Source organism: Mustela erminea, chromosome 12 (genome assembly GCF_009829155.1).
Source record: "Mustela erminea isolate mMusErm1 chromosome 12, mMusErm1.Pri, whole genome shotgun sequence".
In the NCBI taxonomy this organism is placed as follows: domain Eukaryota; kingdom Metazoa; phylum Chordata; class Mammalia; order Carnivora; family Mustelidae; genus Mustela; species Mustela erminea.
In genome coordinates, this window is record NC_045625.1 from 17,651,866 (window position 1) to 17,669,083 (window position 17,218).

Consider the following 17,218-nt stretch of genomic DNA (forward strand, 5'->3'; position numbering starts at 1 on the left):
CCCTAAAGATACAAATGTAGTGATCTGAAGGGGCATGTGCACCTGAATGTTTATAGTGGCAATGTCCACAATAGCCAAACTATGGAAAGAACCTAGATGTCCATCAACAGATAAATGGATAAAGAAGACATGTTTTATACACACACACACACACACACACACACACACACACACACACACACTGGAATACTATGCAGCCATCAAAAGAAAAGAAATCTTGCCTTGCTATTTGCAATGACATGGATGGAACTAGGGGGTATTATGCTGAGTGAAATAAGTCAATCAGAGAAAGACAATTATTATATCATCTCTCTGATATAAGGAATTTGAGAGGCAGGGCAGGGGGTCGTGGGGGGTGGAAATGAAACAAGATGGGATTGGGAGGAAAACAAACCATAAGAGACTCTTATCTCACGAAACAACTTGAGGGTTGTTGGAGGGTAGGGGGGTCGGCATAGGGTATCTGGGTGATGGACTTTGGGGAGGATATGTGCTATGGTGAGTGCTGTGAAATGTGTAAGTTTGACAATTCACAGACATGTACCCCTGAAACAAATAATATATGTTAATTAAAAAACTGTGGTCTGAGGTCAAAGTCAAAGAAGAAATGGAAAACTGTGGGAAGAGGGCTTTCCGAGTTCAAGCAGAGATGGAGACACAGAGCCCCACACAGGAGTAGAAGAAAAAAAGTGCTTGGAGTCAGATGTGTGATCTGGGGCAAATGACTTTAGTGAGTCACGGTACTGCCATCTGTAAAATGGGGACACTTTCTACCCTACAGATCTGTTGTGAGTTGAATGAGATAGTGTGTATTAATGTCCTTTAGGAACCATAAACTTTTATACAAGGAGAAATACTACTATTGATAAGAATCACCTTTTTATATCTTTATGAGAATTTATTTTCTTCCCTCCTGCCTCCATCCCTTCCCTTCTTCTCAACAAATAAACTTACTAAGCTCTGTGCTAGGAGCTAGGCACTAGGAATATAGTGATTCATTAGAGACAGTCTCTGCTTTCACAGAACTCGCTTACTTTTATAGGGGCAAGAGACTCCTACAGAGAATATTATAATAGAATTCGATGTTGGGCTAATGTGCAGTTTGTGGATTGGGTCCTACACTGGGGTTCTTGGTCTGAAAGGCCAGTGGTGAGGGCTGAGACTGCCTTAGAAAAGGATGCCATGTTTTAACTTTCCAAATATGCTCTAAGTTAGAAGTGGACTTGATGATATATTCTAAAAGAAGTACACGACATCCTTGAACCCAAAGCACGAGTCCTTAAAGTTATTACCGATGGTATAAAAAAGGGCTTTGACAGGATATATGCAGTTAGGAAAAGAATGCACCCCTCTCACATAATTTCATATTTGCAAAACCAAAAGCATTCTATTTTTTTAATAATAAAAGAGTAAAGGAGAGTATAATAGCTTATATTTAAGAAAAAGGTGCAGTTAAAAATAAAAAAAGAAAAGATAAAGAAAAAGTTGCAGTAACCACCAGCTTAGAAAAATACAACTGCAAAATTAGAGGAAACTTCTCTAAGATTCCTCGGATCCAAAGACTCCATTTTCTTGAGTGAAGGGAGACCCAGAGACAGGGTTTAACTGACCCAAAGGCACTGGGTAACCCAGTGGTAGATCTAGAACTTCTATGTAGGTCTCCTGACCTTGGGCCCCAGCCAGCCCCTTCAAGTGTGTCTTTCTGAGGAGATGTCAGATACAAAGCTCCCATGAAGCCCTGATATCTTACACAAGGACTGTCACATCGTGATTATCAGGGATGAGAGACAATTGGGATGAAGAAGTCTTAGAAAAAGAAAGCAGCCTTCCCAAGGCTCCTCTGAGCCAGGACCGGAGCCCGTGTGGGACACCCAGCCGTGTTCACCCTGCCAGGCGGGGGAACCCTACCTGCGTAGCTCATGAAGTTGTTGTAAGGGGTGTTGAAGAAGCTATGGAAGCCACAGGTGTCATTCCCTGGTCCCGGATCACCGCAGAACTTGTGTTTTGGGGCTGGATTGGTATCGCTGCAGAGGTCTCCTGTCTCAAAGGAGGGTTCCGTCTCCATGCAGGGATCACTACAAGACTGGATCTCTGAGATGCCTCGAAAGATGTGGTAGAGGCCCAGGCTGTGCCCGATCTCATGGATCATGGTGTGGGTGTGCCCAGGAATGCCGTAGAAAGACGGATTCAAGACAATGCCACCTGCAGGGGAAAACCAGAGCCGTAAGCAAGTGGGGACACTCTGCTTCCTGCTGCAGAAATCCCCCAATCACAGGCAAATGGGGTGCTGCCCCAGGTAACCACAGTCTTCTCCACCCTGGGGCTCCACTGCTCTGAGAACTGTTAGGACTTGTGATACGCAGCACTGACTGGGTAGGAAGGAGTCTCAAGAGTCATTCTGGGCAATCCCTTCCTTTTTCAGATGAAAACCATACTGTCTAAAGAACCAAGGCAACCTGACTGAGCTGATCTCAAACTACATTACAAACAGGCATGATTTCTGGGCTGGGAGACATTTTTGCTGCCACCTTGTCCTTCAATAGTAAGGCACACCCTGGTTTACGAACACTCCACACTGTCTAGTCCAACCAAAGCCCTCGTGATCAGATACCTTGGTGCCAGTCCTCACTCTGACCTCCCCAACACTAGGACGCTGAGTGAGCTGACTGCCATCCCTGAATCCCACTTCTTCATTTAGCTCTCATGGAGGCCATCATCCTGTTGAGCTCCTCATGATGACGGTGTCATCACATCCAACGTCTTGTGGGTGCTTAGCATGTGTCCTCGGGCCCCGTGCTTGGTGCTTCCTGTGTATAATCACACTTCCTCAACTCACAACCCAAGAGCAGAGACACTGAATCCCAGACAGGTAAAGTGACAGGCTCATGACTGGGAGTTCGGAAAGTGTCAAGCTGGGATTTGAACCCAAGGTTCTTAGTTTCCGGAGCCAGGCCTCTTAATGACTTCTACTACGAGTGCCAATCGCAGGGCCTGGAAGGTGGCATCTCATTACAAGTATGTTGAATCTTTGCTGAACGTTAACCCAATGAAAGCCATTTTCTGAGGTCCACCTGAGCACACGTAAGCAGCCTTGCCTAGCTTCACAGTTAGCAGGTGCCTTATTCATGACTCCAAGTGGGTCAGAGGGTATCTAACTGCTCAGGAGTTGAAGAGGTCCTGAGAATAAGCAGCATGACCATCACCTGGAAAAGATTAAAAATGCACTCCCGGGCCCTACAGACCTACAGAATCAGCATCTGTGCTCTAACAAGGGTCCCAGATGGCTCTTCTGTACATTCTAAGTTGCAGAAGCCATGGTCTACCCCACAGGTCTTCAGTGACTGTGTATGGCTTAGCCTAGGGAGATGGATGGAACAGATTTCCGCAGAATCACTGGATGGCATTTTTCACGTTCATTTGAGGCACTGGAGAAACGATATAGGCTGGTGGGGAGACAGTTATACTTAAAAATCCAAATGTGTTTAAGAGAAGGTTAACATTCAGGTCCGAACACTCTGCAAGTTGTGATTTTAAGTGCTGAGCAGGGTCTTCTAAAGAATAGTGATAAGGCAGGGCCTTGTTGATTTGAACTGGCGGGCGTGGAGGGGAGTTTTATCTTGGGTTGAACTGCTGGGAGGTGAGCTTGCTCAGTCATGAGGCTCACGGAGTCTATTAATTCTGAACTGCTCAGAGCCTTCTAGCACAGAGATAAAGATGTATGAGAGAGGGTGTGGGCGTGTGTGTGCGCACACGCACGTGTGTGAGAAGGGGCAGGCAGAGAGGCAGGGAGGAAGAGAAATTGAGACAGGAAATCTCTCTCAATTATTTTCTGTCAGTCATAATATGAAACATAATCCCCTTCCCACCCAAGGCTTTTTCTAGAGATCATGGCATCACGGCAGGAAAAGACGGTAAAAATATATGTATGGTTCTAATAAGTTAGGTTTGATTGGGGTTAGTGGGGAGAAATCGCTTCTGGCCAACATGTCTCGGGATGGGGAGATGGCAGGCTGGGGGCTGCGGGCCCGGGACAGTGAGCCTGACATCAGATGCAACCCTCACTCCGCTTGACCCCGGCTGTGTGATCTTGGAACAGTGACTCTGCGTCTCTGGTGAGCTCTAAAATAAACAGCTACGACAGCGCCAGTGATTCTGTTTCTCCAGGAGGCTTCAACATGGAGGTGCCGGGTAGGGGGATGGGAAGGTGCGGGACCCCCACAGGTATTTCCAGGGATAATGATGGGATTGTAGACTTAATGTCCGGGCCAGCTTGGTTCGTTTTACCTCATCCCCTCCCGACTCACCCCTCTGCACGGAGCCACAGCACAGAGCCCGAGTCTTGTTTCACTGCTTCTCTTAAAAGGTGAAATAGCTGGGGCCTGACATCATTCTGAAACACTATAACATGCTGCGGATTTATGGCCTTCTGTATTCCTGGCCCTGAGCCAGCCTCGGAAATTCACGGAATCATCAGGAGTATTTTTCTCTAACGTTAGACTCCTTCTAAGGGTCTCATCAAGTGCCTTTCTGTTGCTTTTCCAACAGGACAGCATTTCAGTGCGGAGAACCTTCTTTGGAGACCATCTAGTCTAACCTGTTCATTTAAAATCTGAGCAAACAGGGGGAAGGAGACTTGCCTAAGGCCATATGGCCAAGCAGAATCACAGCTGAGAACAAACATAGGTATCGCTCTGGGCCAGCAGGACTCACATACGTCATACCAGGCACGCGACAGAAACAAATTGTCTACGTTCAAGTGTGTCTAAGTTGCATGCTCTTTTCTGCCCAACCTCTGTCTGTCTGTTTATGCATCCATCAACTATCTCAGGGTTTCTCTACCTCAGTATAACTGACATTTTGGACTGGATAATTCTTGCTAGACACGTAGACTGAGCAGCATCACTGTCCTCTACCCACTAGATGCCAGTGGCATTCCCCCATTTGTAACAGCCAGAACCATCTCCAGACATGGCCAGATGTCTCCTAGGGGATAAAATTCCCCCAGTTGGGAACTACTAAAGATTCCTCTTTCTCTCCAGCTCTGTTTACACCACAACCACACACCTGTACATGTTCACTCATGCGTGCACACACGCACACACCATATTTTTGGTCTCCTTCTCTTAAAACCAAGTAGAAAAGGAGAGCAGTCTCGCGGGAACGAACTCTTAGAGTTTGAGGTCTCCGTCCTGTGAAGCCGCAGAGTCCTTTCCAAAATACCACCATTTGAAACGGTGACTGGACCTGGGCTGGACCACTGGGGGAGCAGGGGGCCTCAGGAAACACTGAGAACTGTCTCTCCTGAGCCCAAACCTCCTCAGATGAAGATGCTCGACAAGCAAGGCATTGCTCTCCACGGGTATAAACACTGAGAACATTCTGTCAAAGGAAAAAAGGTTGAATACATTGTAGTGCCCTCACTCAATGGAATATTGTCTGGAAATCAAAAACATCACCTATAGAGAGATGGAAATAACTCAGAAGGATGCTTTTTTTCTTGTGATATTAAGTGAAAGAGTTGGATGGGAAGTGATTAAGAAGACTGTTACCAGTCTTCCTAACGTAGGTAGCATAATATGAAGTAAACAAAAACAAAAACAAAAACACCCCCCCCAAAAAAAAACAAACAAAAAAACCCCCAACAAAATGTAAAATTTTTATCTATGCTGTGATTTCAAATATGCACAACTTACCAAAACACACATACATATACAGACATGTGCTGGAAGAGAGCACGGAAAAATGAAAATTAAAGAGCTACGCTGTTTACTTCAGGGTCTGGTTCAGAAACCATTGTCTTTTCTGACTCTTGGTGATGGGTTCCTATAAACATATGTCTGGTTTATGGATACGAATACTTTGGATGTAAGAAGAGTTCCTGGTGGTGTTGGTGGACCACGGAGGAACAAGGAGTTCTCAGCAAGCTCACTCCCTCTCTCTGTCTCTTCGGTATCCCTCAAGCCAAGCTCTGACAGGCTGTGTCAGCTCCCTGTGGTTGAAAGGCTGGGAAGACAACAGCATGCACTAAGAGGCAAGGGGTAAAAGAAGAAAGCTATCAAGGGACACAGCTGGAGACTTGAACTCCAAATGGGGCCCAGCCACGGACTTGTGTGTGACCTTGGATAAGCCCTGTTCCTTCTGTGGATCTCAGTTTCCCCACTGGCAAAACATGGTTAATGATACCATGTTCTTTTCTTCAGAGAAATGCCTGGTGGTTGAGATGAGATAAGAAATGCTAAGGGGTTCTATACTCAAAAAAGCAATGAAGAGATCGTTCACCATCACCATTGTCAAGGTCATGATCATCACCACCATTACCATCATCACTAAAGTTAATCCTGTGCTAATCCAAATTCCTCCTGAAGAAGTTTCTAATTCTCACCTAAGTGCATTAGGGCCTCCTTGTCCCATGGCCAAGTTGCTACTCCTGCCAATTCCTCCTCCGAGGAGTTTGCAAAGAAGATATTAAGGTGTGTTGATCCATCCAGTCTAAGAATGTTCTTCAGTTCATTAACATCCAAGTATGCTCTGTAACAGAAAAAGAACCTTGGCTGTCATCACCATCCAGAAAAGGTACTATTCAAATAACAGCTATACCCCCAAGTGATTAAGAGCTACTGTGTGCCATGCACTTTGCTAAACACTTTATACACATCACCTCAATGACTTCCCCCAACAGTATATAAGGTAAGTGGAGATGATCCCATTTTACAGCTAAGAAAATCAAGTCCTTGTAAGTTGAAGAGACATAACAAGATTCCTCGGCTTATAACAGTTCACAACCTACATTTACTTAAAGTCAACATCTTTGCCCTTAAGGACTCTGCTATCTTGCCTAGTGATGAGGCTACATAATGACGGTGCAAATCAAGAACGCCGACCATGGAAAAGACAACATGTATTCTAGTCCTGGCTCCTTCTCTATTTCACTCATTCACTATGGGAGGCAAATACAGAGCTGCACTAGGGGCCTGCCCTGTGTCTCTGTACCAACCCTGCAGAGACGCATTATTCCTGTTTTCAAGATAAGGAACCTGTGGCCCACATGTGATTAAACAGGTTGCCCAAAGTTGTAGAACAGGGTTTCAAGGCCAATTCTGTCTACCTGGAAACCTACGCTCTTGTCACTGGGCATCATGCTGTCCCCACACCCAGGTGATTCAGTATTCTGTAAGCCTCTATTTATTTGCCTGTAAAATGAACCTAAAATCCCTTAGAGTGGGATGTTGTATTTGGAGTGGCTGCCACTTTAGACGGACAGATCAGAAAAGTGAACCGACTCCCCATTATCATCAGCAGCTCCTTAACAGATAGAATGAACGCATGTTGGTGAGAGGCTGGGCACATCCTAGGCACTCAGTAAGTAAGAACTCCTCCTCCACAGAGTATGGTTCCCCTATCAACACTGAAATGCTAAAGCTTTCCATCAGTCACAGGCATATTACTCAACGGATCATTTTCTAAATAACGGAGGCATTTGGCTCCCCTCTCTTGAGTGTCTCAGCCTCCGTTTTCTGTCTGCTGTCATGTACCCTTGTGAGCAGCTGAAGATCATTTCTTGAGTAAGGTTGGAAATGAATCAATGAATAAAGGCATGAAAACATATATAAACAAGCAAGTAGGCAGCTTGATGTAGCAGGTAAGATGACGTCTATGAATAATGATATTTATGTTTGATGGGCCCTTCTATGTGGTCCAACTTTATGCAGATGATCTCCTTTAATCTTCCCAACAAAACTGAGGTAGGCCGTATTATGAGGCTTATATTCCAGAGGAGGGAAAGGAGACTTAAGCTTCAAACCTCGCTTAGGTCACACAGAGAATTGGAAGTGGTTTCCTTTTTCATAATGCTATCTGTCCATCTGTCCGTAAGGGGTTGACACAGTCCTGGCTGGTAGAACACTTGTGATAGCTCCCTTCTCTTTCCTTCCTGGGGTCTTAGAAGGGCTCCTGTATGTGAAACATAAGTCCAAGGTTCCCAGCATGGCTTCCAATATGCTGCCTCCCTCTCCAGCCCCATTTCTCCCAGCTCCCTCTCCTGAATTTCCCACTGTGGGCTGGGGGAGCCCACCATGATGCGCCATCCATGGTGTCTTCACTTGCGAGGTTCCCTCTGTTAGGGACTCTGCTTAGCATTTTGTCCTCTGATGAACAAATCCAAAGCCCACACTGGTACAGCTCCCCAAGGAAGGCTTCCCTGACTCCCATTTCTCATCTACCTCCATTGCCATCTCTACACTCACCCACCTCCCGTAAGTAAACGTCCTCACACTGTTCCAAATCATCATGACACCTGTCTATGCCCACCACCATCCATGGCTCCCTGGGGCAGGGAACATGCCTTATTCATTTCTGTTTACCCAGTTCTCAGCATAGGGCTTGCTCCCGGAGCCAGCACTCAGCAGACATCGAAGGGGTTGAATTTATACTGGGAAAGAACAAAGCTAAAATATTGGGGTCCCAGTCTCCTTTGTATGAGGCCTCAGCTTCCTTGCTAATTCACTGGGATTGGCAGCAGCTGCCTGGTGCTCCAAAGAGCATTCCTACGGGTCACAGGACCACACCTCTGCTCCTACAGGAATAGATACATAGGAGACCCAGAGAGCCCTCCTCATGCCCTACAGCATCAAGAGCCTATAATTGATCATGTGGCCATAATTTTTTCCTGGCTATTCAAAAAAAAGGTGAACTTGAGTGAGAGATACAGACAAGGCCAAGAGAGGTCATAGCTATATCTGGGTTGAACTGAACAGTTTCAAGGATGACCACATGCTCAGATATTGACCCGCAATCTTGCTGCCTTGCTTTCTCTCCCTGGAAATCCTGACCTTCACCTTCTTAGCCTAGAAGCCGCACAAGGAGTTTTGGCCAGTCTACTCTGTGATCAGAGAAGGAAAGAGGAAAGAGAAAATCAACATTTATGAAGCGCTTGCTGTATGCCAGTCCCCATGCTAGCAAACACCTCTCGTCCCATCTCTGCAGTATTTGAAGTCATGCAACATAGTGGGTAGAATGACTTGTTCTCAAGCCAGAGTCCTGGGTACGAATCCAGCTCCTCCACCAGATGTGTGGGTCGTCCTGGGCAATTTACCTCACTGCCTGGGCCCCGGTGTCTGTACACACAAAACGATCTATCTCATCGGGTTGCCCGGAGGATTGGGGACGTAATAAAGGAAGTGTAAAGGACCTAGAACAACACCTGGCATGTAGAAAGGCTCAGTTCGCGTTTAGCTATTCCCATCATTCATGCCATCTCACAGATGACGGAACAGGGTTCAGAGATCACATAAATAGTGACAAAGCCAAGCGCAAATCTCAATGTGTCCAATTCTTCCCACAGCTTCTCCCTCATTTCCAGGCTCACGCAGGGCCACGGTGCAAAGGGAAACAATGCGGGGGCGAAGGAAAACAAAGAGAAGCCGAGATTTTCTTGGATCAGCCCTTTCCACATTATTTATTTTTTTCTAATTGATTTGTCCATTTCCATCAAGCATTCTCTCAGGCAGAGGACACAGATGTTATTAGACAAAGTCACCTCTCTGCCCTGCTGCTCTAGGCTGAGAAAAGCTTCGTGAGAGGAAGAGGTGGGGTGAGGTGGGGCGGGGGAGACATTTTAATTGGTTGTTTATTCACTTGTAATTGCAGAAGCCAATCTTTTCAAGGGGTGGTACTCATCCTGGCCCAAGGCAGACATGTGGGATGTTGGAGCCTCTCCCTTGCTTGTATGTGGGTTTTTTTTCACACTTTGAGAAGCCTCCATTTCCCCCAAGAGGAAGAATCCAGGGCAGCCATCCAGGTTTTTGGCCCCCTGGGCCTCTCTTCTCTCCCTCCCTTTTTTGGGGGGTGGGGGGGGGAACCCACCCAAAGGAAAACAGCTCCGTGGCTAAGAACTTTCCTTCTGTGGGCGGAGGTCTTCCCACCAATTCAGAGCCAAGCTGGGTGTCTCCTGCATGCATCAAGGGAAAGTCTCCTCAGGGGCAGGACTCCATGTGGGTATTTTCTTCTCTTCCCCTGCCTCGAGAATGTTTAATCCCTCCTGTCAACGAATGGTGGTGAAAGCACATAAGGTCAAAAAGAAAAGGGTCATTAGAGTCTAAGGAGACTGGTAAAGACGGAAGGAAAAAGACTTGCTCAGGGCCCCTCGGCTTTCCGTTTTGCCCCTGGGGAAGATTAGCCTCATGTGTATACTGCAGATTAGTCGAATCTATTAAAAAAAAAAAATCATTACCCATGCTCTATGAAAATCAATACAAATCAAAATCTCAGTGTGTTATTAATTTAAGTCCCAGTACTACTCAGAGTTGGATGGGGAAACCACGTCCGTGGGCAAGTCGCTTTACCTGTCTTGACAGAAAGACCAGCAGACCAGCAGGATTCAATGGGACAGCTCAGTACAGCCCGCGCACGCCGTCCCCTCCCGGTCCCGGCCTCCTTTGTTCTCCTACTGGGAAAAAACCTAAACTGTCTGCCTCTGGGTGGTCCTCGGGGACTCATCCCCACCACCCAACCTTCTTCTCCCTCCAGCAAACTGCACCTCAAGTTCCGATGGTGTCCTCATCCCTGGAGCCTCTGGGTTCCCCAGATTATGCCCACCCCTTACACATGCCCATCAGTCTCTCTCCTCCACCTCATGACTTTCCTTCCTGCATCTCTGCCTCTCAGGGGGTCTAGAGGCCACCCAGAGACAGCGCCTCACACAGTGCCTGATGGGTAGAAGGCACCCATTGATTAGCATAGGCTATTGTTGTCACATGATCGTTATTACACTGCTACTTATTAGCAGGGCCAAGATCATCATCGCCTCTAGCTGACGACTTCTCTGTCCTCAGAGCCTCTCCCTTCTGACTCTACTACTCATCACCCTGCTTTGTGTTATCTTCTCCACGAGCCCCTGTCTTCTCCATCAGACTATGAGCTTCAAGTAGGTGGGGACCAAGACTTCACATCTCTGTGCTCCCTAAAACTTGAGTGAGAGAGCAAGCAAGCGATCCAGAGATGGACCACGGGTTAGCAGTCATGGAGTACGACCCACTTAAACTGTGTAACTTCAAAACAAGATGAAGAAGTCCAGGCTCAGGGAAATGAAGTGACTTGCCCAAGGCATTAAAGGAGGGACACAGAAAGGCCTGACAGCAAACCTCCATTTACCAGCCTGTGTGTAGCAGCGCTTTTGCACAAATCAGTAAAGTCGCCCCTTCATTCAGGTGGACACAGTTCCTGTGAAGGTATATGGCTCAAGAGTCAAGCCTGGGAGGGACCCTCCTCGGCTGAGCATCCCAGTGCAGAGCCTGTATTGCCTGAGTGTCTGGCCTCTCCCCCTACACTCTGCTGCCCAGTCAGCTGCTCAGAATCCCTAGCTGTTTAGTGACTATGTGAATTAGACCCATGTTTTCCAGTATACGTGCTGCCGAAGTGAGCACAGATCCATGTTTTCCAAATCACAGTCTACAGAGGGCTAAATCCACAAGAAGCAGATGCATGTTTAAAGGAAAAGATTTTTTTGGATTCAAATGGGTTTAGGACACGCTCTGTTAAACAATGTTCAATACATATGGTTTTTTAATTGCAAGCGTTATCAGAGCCTTTAACATGCAAAATGGGAGTAGAGCAGATAGGGTATGAGTGTTCCCAAACACACATGACCATAATCCTCCCCACTCCTCCCAACCCTAATCTCTGGCTCTGCCAAAAATCAAATAACAGCACAACTAATAGATTTTGGGAAATGTTGGGCTAAACTGTCAAACCCCTCCTAACTTAGACCCCCTCCCCAAGCTGCCTTTCAAGAGAGGTGTCTCAGAGTCTCTTTGCTTCCTCCACAGCCCATGCCCCTGGGTCCTACCATGAAGGTTGTGGGTCCCCTGGAATGTCAGTTGCAGGGAGGCCCAGCCCCAGAGTGCCAAGGCGCCCAGACTTTCCCCCTCTGCCAGAACAGCATTTCAAAGCCATGAGAGCAGCTCTGGAGGGAGATCAAAGCTCTCTCAACTCAACTGTCATTAGAATATTTTCTTTATGCATCTCACTCGCTGCTGAGTGCCAATAACATATTTCCTAAATGCACTGGCCTGAGATGGTACAACTCTGTAATAATCTCAATGAGGGGGCTGTCGGGGCCTGTTTTATTGAAAGGGAAGCAAAAGGGAACTACATTCAAAACTGAGAGCAACAACAGATCCCTTAAGTGAGATTATGGAAGGCTCAAGTTTTTTTCCAGCTCTAGAAACAGAATACACGGGCTCTCCTGTTTTACAGATGGTTGGTCAGAGGTATGTCTCACAGCACGTGCAGATCAAGACTGACCAGTGTTTGTCTCTACTCCCACTTAAAGCCAAATGACATGCCCACTGTTGAAGTGAGAGCCAAGGAGATTTTTGAGAAGTGTCCTGCCCAAGTTCCATCCCCTGGGCTCTTGACAGGTGCAGGCATGGCGATGGTGCTGACCAGGTGCTGATGCCCTCCACCTGAGGAACATTTGTTTGAGCTGAACCTGGCTGTAAGTGGGCCATCTCCAAGCCAGAGGCTGGTGAGGGTTCTTTCAGATTAAAGGAAAAGGCAGCAGAGTGCCATAGAAACATGAATGTCTTTTTTTAAATGGGAAAGTATTCACACACACACACACACACACACACACGTGTATGTATATGTGTATATATATATACATACACATATACATACATACATACACACATACATACATATGACAGCATAACACTTAAAGAGAGTGACCTAGAACCGTATTCTACTTGTAATTCGTATGGAAGACCGTCTTACATGGTAAGACTCTCTGCTACTTACTTTCATAATTAAATATCCTCGGGGACAGTTCCAGAAAGAATTGTTCTGGACTACAGTCTGCTCTTCGTTCAATGATATAAAAGTGTGGGGCACAAGTACGTCAATGTTTATGGTACATGTTTTTGTATTTACCATTTTCTTCTAACATTACCACACCAAGAAATACTTCGTTGTTGTAATCACTGTCTTTTTTTTGCAAAAACCTCATCTTGAGAGAGACAGTCTAGGGTTTAAGTCCTATTTCTTCTGCCAAGAAGTGTCTCTGTGACCTTAGGGAAGGGACTCAACCTCTCTGAACCTGTCTTCACCTGTAAAATGCAGATTATAAAATTCAACCCAGGCAGAAGAATATAAAAACTTAAGGAGGTAACATGTGAGAAAGCAACAAGTGAGCCCAACTCACAGAAAGGGCCCAAGAAGCATGATTCTCTTTTTAGCTTGCTCATGAAACTGGCCTTTGCTCCCTTAGCTCCCAATGCCTGCTGTCTCTCTCCCATCAGGGGACCCTGCTCCCACCATTGGACCAGGATGCTTCTCTCCTCCACAGGTGGTTGACCTGTTCCTATGACTCACACGGCAAGTCCTGTAGCACTGCCCATTTCCAAATTCTGATTGCAGCCTGTCATTCCCCAGGAGGGTCTTGAGTCCCTGAACCACTACTCCAATTTCAGCACACACCAGACCATTTGAAAGTGATTATCAAATATAAAGATCAAAGCCACTCAAGGCAAGTCATTAAAGCAAGATAAACCTCAGAATGTTTATTGCATCCATATCCTTGTTGCAATTAACAAGCATTCCCCAAGCTGTGGCCAGTTCTGAACCCTGGATTCTGTGTCTTTATCCCAAGGGTCCTAATGATCTGGAGTTTATTCTCTTGCTTAGTTTCACTGTCAGAAATGTCTAAATCTGCCTCTCTTGTAAGAGGAGGCACGGAAAAAAAAAAAAAATAGAGTGCTTTGGAGAGTTTATTAAATTCTCAGAATCCTGAATGATTGGTTTCCAAAATAACAGCTCTTGCACAGAAGTCTGACACACAGTCTAAGAAAAATGTAACAGCACCAATGAAAGAGCAATTGAAAAATCGATCATTCTTTCATTCATTTATTGAATAAGTCACTCGTTCGATCCCTCCCCTCCTCTTCCCTCCCTCCCTGCTCGCCTTGGTTTTCCTTCCTTCTCTCCCCTCTGCAAATCATTCATTCAGTCGGCTCCTCTTTTGTTCGCCAATCCTTACAGAGATTCTATTATAACCATGCCCTAAGCTAGCAACTGGGCACACAAATATGAAAGCGAAACAATTTTCACTCTCAAAGGGTTAGCAGTTTGATGAAGGAAATGAGACAAATAACCAGACGATCGCAACATAATATGATAATACGAATAAAGCCCACCATTTGGGGGAGTTCATGACACACTGGCACCGTTGAAGTACTTTTCAAAATGATCTCTTTGAAGCTTTACAAAAAACCCTATGTGTCCAGGAGGAGTACCCCCAGTTGACAGGGGAAGAAACCCAGACCCAGTGAGGTGACGCCATTTTTCCAAGGTCCCTCTACCTGGTTACGAGTGTGGGAGGTGAGATATGGCTGCTCATCTGTTGGTTACCGCAGACCATATCCCTATCATTAATGTCTTACCTTCTCTTATGATGTGTGTTATCACAGAGGAGGAGCTGAATGGAAGAGAAGAAAAGAACAGTGACACTTACCCAGAGGAAGGTGGCTAAGACATCGCTGCGCTTTTTAGATGAAGAAAAAACCTTGGCTGGGTGTCAGACCAAGTGTAGGAGACAGGGTCAAGGGCAGAGGCTCCAGAAAGCCAGGAAGCCTGAAAGAGCAGGGAAAGGTTGGAACCTTGCAAGGTGGCTGGTGCCCTTGCAAAGCTGGGAACATGGGAGCAACTCCACAGGGCAGGTCTGGAGGGCTCAGCAATGGCCACATCAGACAGGTCTTATATACCAGGTTATAGAGGATGGATAGTGTCCTGAAGGCTCCGAGCAGACCCTTTCTTTCCTTTCTGGAGGAATGTGGAAGATGGACCAAGGCAATAAAGGCCCTGGTGGTGGCTTACAAAAAAGCAGATGGGTCTGAGACTATCGAAGAAAGACAGGTACGCATACGTGCTTGCTGGGTGGGGGCAGAGGAAGAGGACGTGAAATGATGGGTATGGATGGATTCTCATTTGGGCCACTGGAGCATTTCTCATTTATCAGATTCAGATTCTATACATCAAAGTCCCTCATATTGCTGCCTGACTCTCTAGGCCCCGCAGGAGACTTGGCTCGCTGGGGTTGTGCCCTCTGCTGAGTCACGTGCAAGGTCAGCTCTCAGGAAAGTCACTGGTCTGCAGCATTCTGCGGAATAGGATCAGGATGAGACCTGGAGAGGAGTGGGATGGACAATCCTGGGAGTTCAAATACAGGAGAAGGTGCTGACTCAGAAGTAAGTAGGCCAATGGAGAGGTTCTCAGAGCTCTGGATCATTTAAAAAAAATGGGAAAGAAGTAGCAGCTAAAAGAGGGTGTGAAGATGAGCCCTCCCACCCCCCGAAAAAAAAAACCCACACCATTTAAGATGGCCTTCACATAATAAAATAAGTTGTCCTGGAGTGGAGTGGTCCTCCCAAGGAAAGAACAAGATAATGTCAGAAGAGAGGATGCCAGTGATCAATGAATACCTTTTCACTAGGATCTACTCAGCTCCTATTTTTCTCATTTTGCCTTTTTGAAAATGGCTTTCAGAGACTGCTGGGGCAGAAGGCAAAGAGTCAGAACACCTGGTTCCTGGCAAGCACCGCTCTACTCCGTTGGTTAGCATGACTCAGCCTAGAAGTGACTCTGACCCCTGATGAGTCAAGTGCCCATCGTCTGCGTCCCTCAGACCTTGGACTTCTCTATAAAGCATTTATCCAGCTAGCTACTTATCTACCTGCAGGAGATTCCGCAAGTGCAAGATCACACCTTTCTTGTGAAATATTCATTGCTGGAACTCCAGCACCTAGCACCGCACCTGCCCATGTGTGTGCACACGTGCGTGCACGTACACACACACACACACACACACACACACACAAACACGTGCACACACACACACACTCTGGAAGGAACAGTCACCTCCCTGAGATCTTTTCTGGGGGTTCTCTAACCTCTGCTTTGATAGCCCCATATTCTCAGAGTTAACTTCTTTTCAGAAAGCCAAGAAGCATGAAGAACACCGTGATAAGCATGGAAAATAAGAAAATACGACGGTGTGTTCAGAAGTATCAGAACAGTAACGTGACCATCCCACGTCAAACGACTGTTTTCACAACACAAAGTGTGCCATTCCCGAGCCCACAAGTGAGCTCTTCTCGCCACCTCCCTTTCTTCTTAGAGGATCGAAACCACAATTGATAAATAATAGAACTGACCACATTCGGCAGAATACACAGCTCACCAGCGGCCCTACGGCTTGTCATCCAGTTGAAGTACAACAAAACAGAGCCAAGTCACCCCTTTTCCTAAGTTGCAACAGCTACCACGTCCTGGATACAGGAGACACTTCAGCAGGCTGTGTAGTTTGGCTCTAATTCTGAGCCACGTAAACCATAGAACTTATGTGACGACTGACTGACTAATATTGTGTTTGGGAAGGACTGAGCAAGAATTTCAACATCGTCACCGATGTGTGTCCGTAGGACAATTTCTAGATTTTTGCCTGAACTGTGGCCTCATACAAATTGCCTGATTGTAGGCAAATAGCAGAATCATGTACAGACACAACTATATGGTCACTACAGTAGGTGGAGATCTCTCCGGACGACCTGAACAAGTCTAATAACGTCCCCAAATTTGGGTCCAGACCGGGGTTAAATACTGAGAGCTCTCGAAGGGTCATATGACGATGGAGGAGTTTAAGCATGCGGAAATAACGCTTAAGAGTGATGAGGTCGTCTGACAGGCTATGGGAAGTAGAATGAAATTCAAATGGATTTTTGGAAAGAGGATGCCACTCTCGGGGTTTAAGGGAAAATGAAAGGGCAGACACACAGACTACCCAAGACAAGTTGCCACCATGAGGGGGTCACAGAGATCTGAGAGTCAGGAGTCAGAATCTTTCCAGTTGTCAGAGTAGAATTGTTCCTTCACGGCTACACTGAACACATCGGACTCAATTGGTCAGAGGGGCTGGCAAATACTTTGAAGGCAGGGGGATGGTCTCTTATGTCCCTGGATGTCCCCAGTGTCAACACCCAGCCTTGCTCATGCCTTCCCGGGATCAAGCTCCCTGCACCTGTATTCCAGCTGCAGTCCCCATAGGCCTGGAAACTGCGTTACAACATCTGATCTGAAAATGTATGAATAGTAACAGCTCTTAGAAATATCCTATGCAAATCCTCCCATTTTATGGATGAAGAATTTAAAATAAAAGAAGTGACTTGAA

At 46.4% G+C, this 17,218-nt stretch overlaps 1 protein-coding gene across 1 annotated transcript in view; it reads right to left on the bottom strand.

Annotated features, from left to right (window-relative positions):
* PAPPA (pappalysin 1) overlaps positions 1 to 17,218 on the bottom strand; it is a 235,286-nt gene that overhangs the window by 175,050 nt on the left and 43,018 nt on the right. The window contains exons 3-4 of the mRNA XM_032307751.1: positions 6,383 to 6,528; positions 1,909 to 2,202 (exon numbers count right to left, since the gene is read on the bottom strand). Of these exons, the coding sequence (XP_032163642.1) occupies positions 1,909 to 2,202; positions 6,383 to 6,528 (440 nt within the window). The remainder of the gene's footprint in view (positions 1 to 1,908; positions 2,203 to 6,382; positions 6,529 to 17,218) is intronic.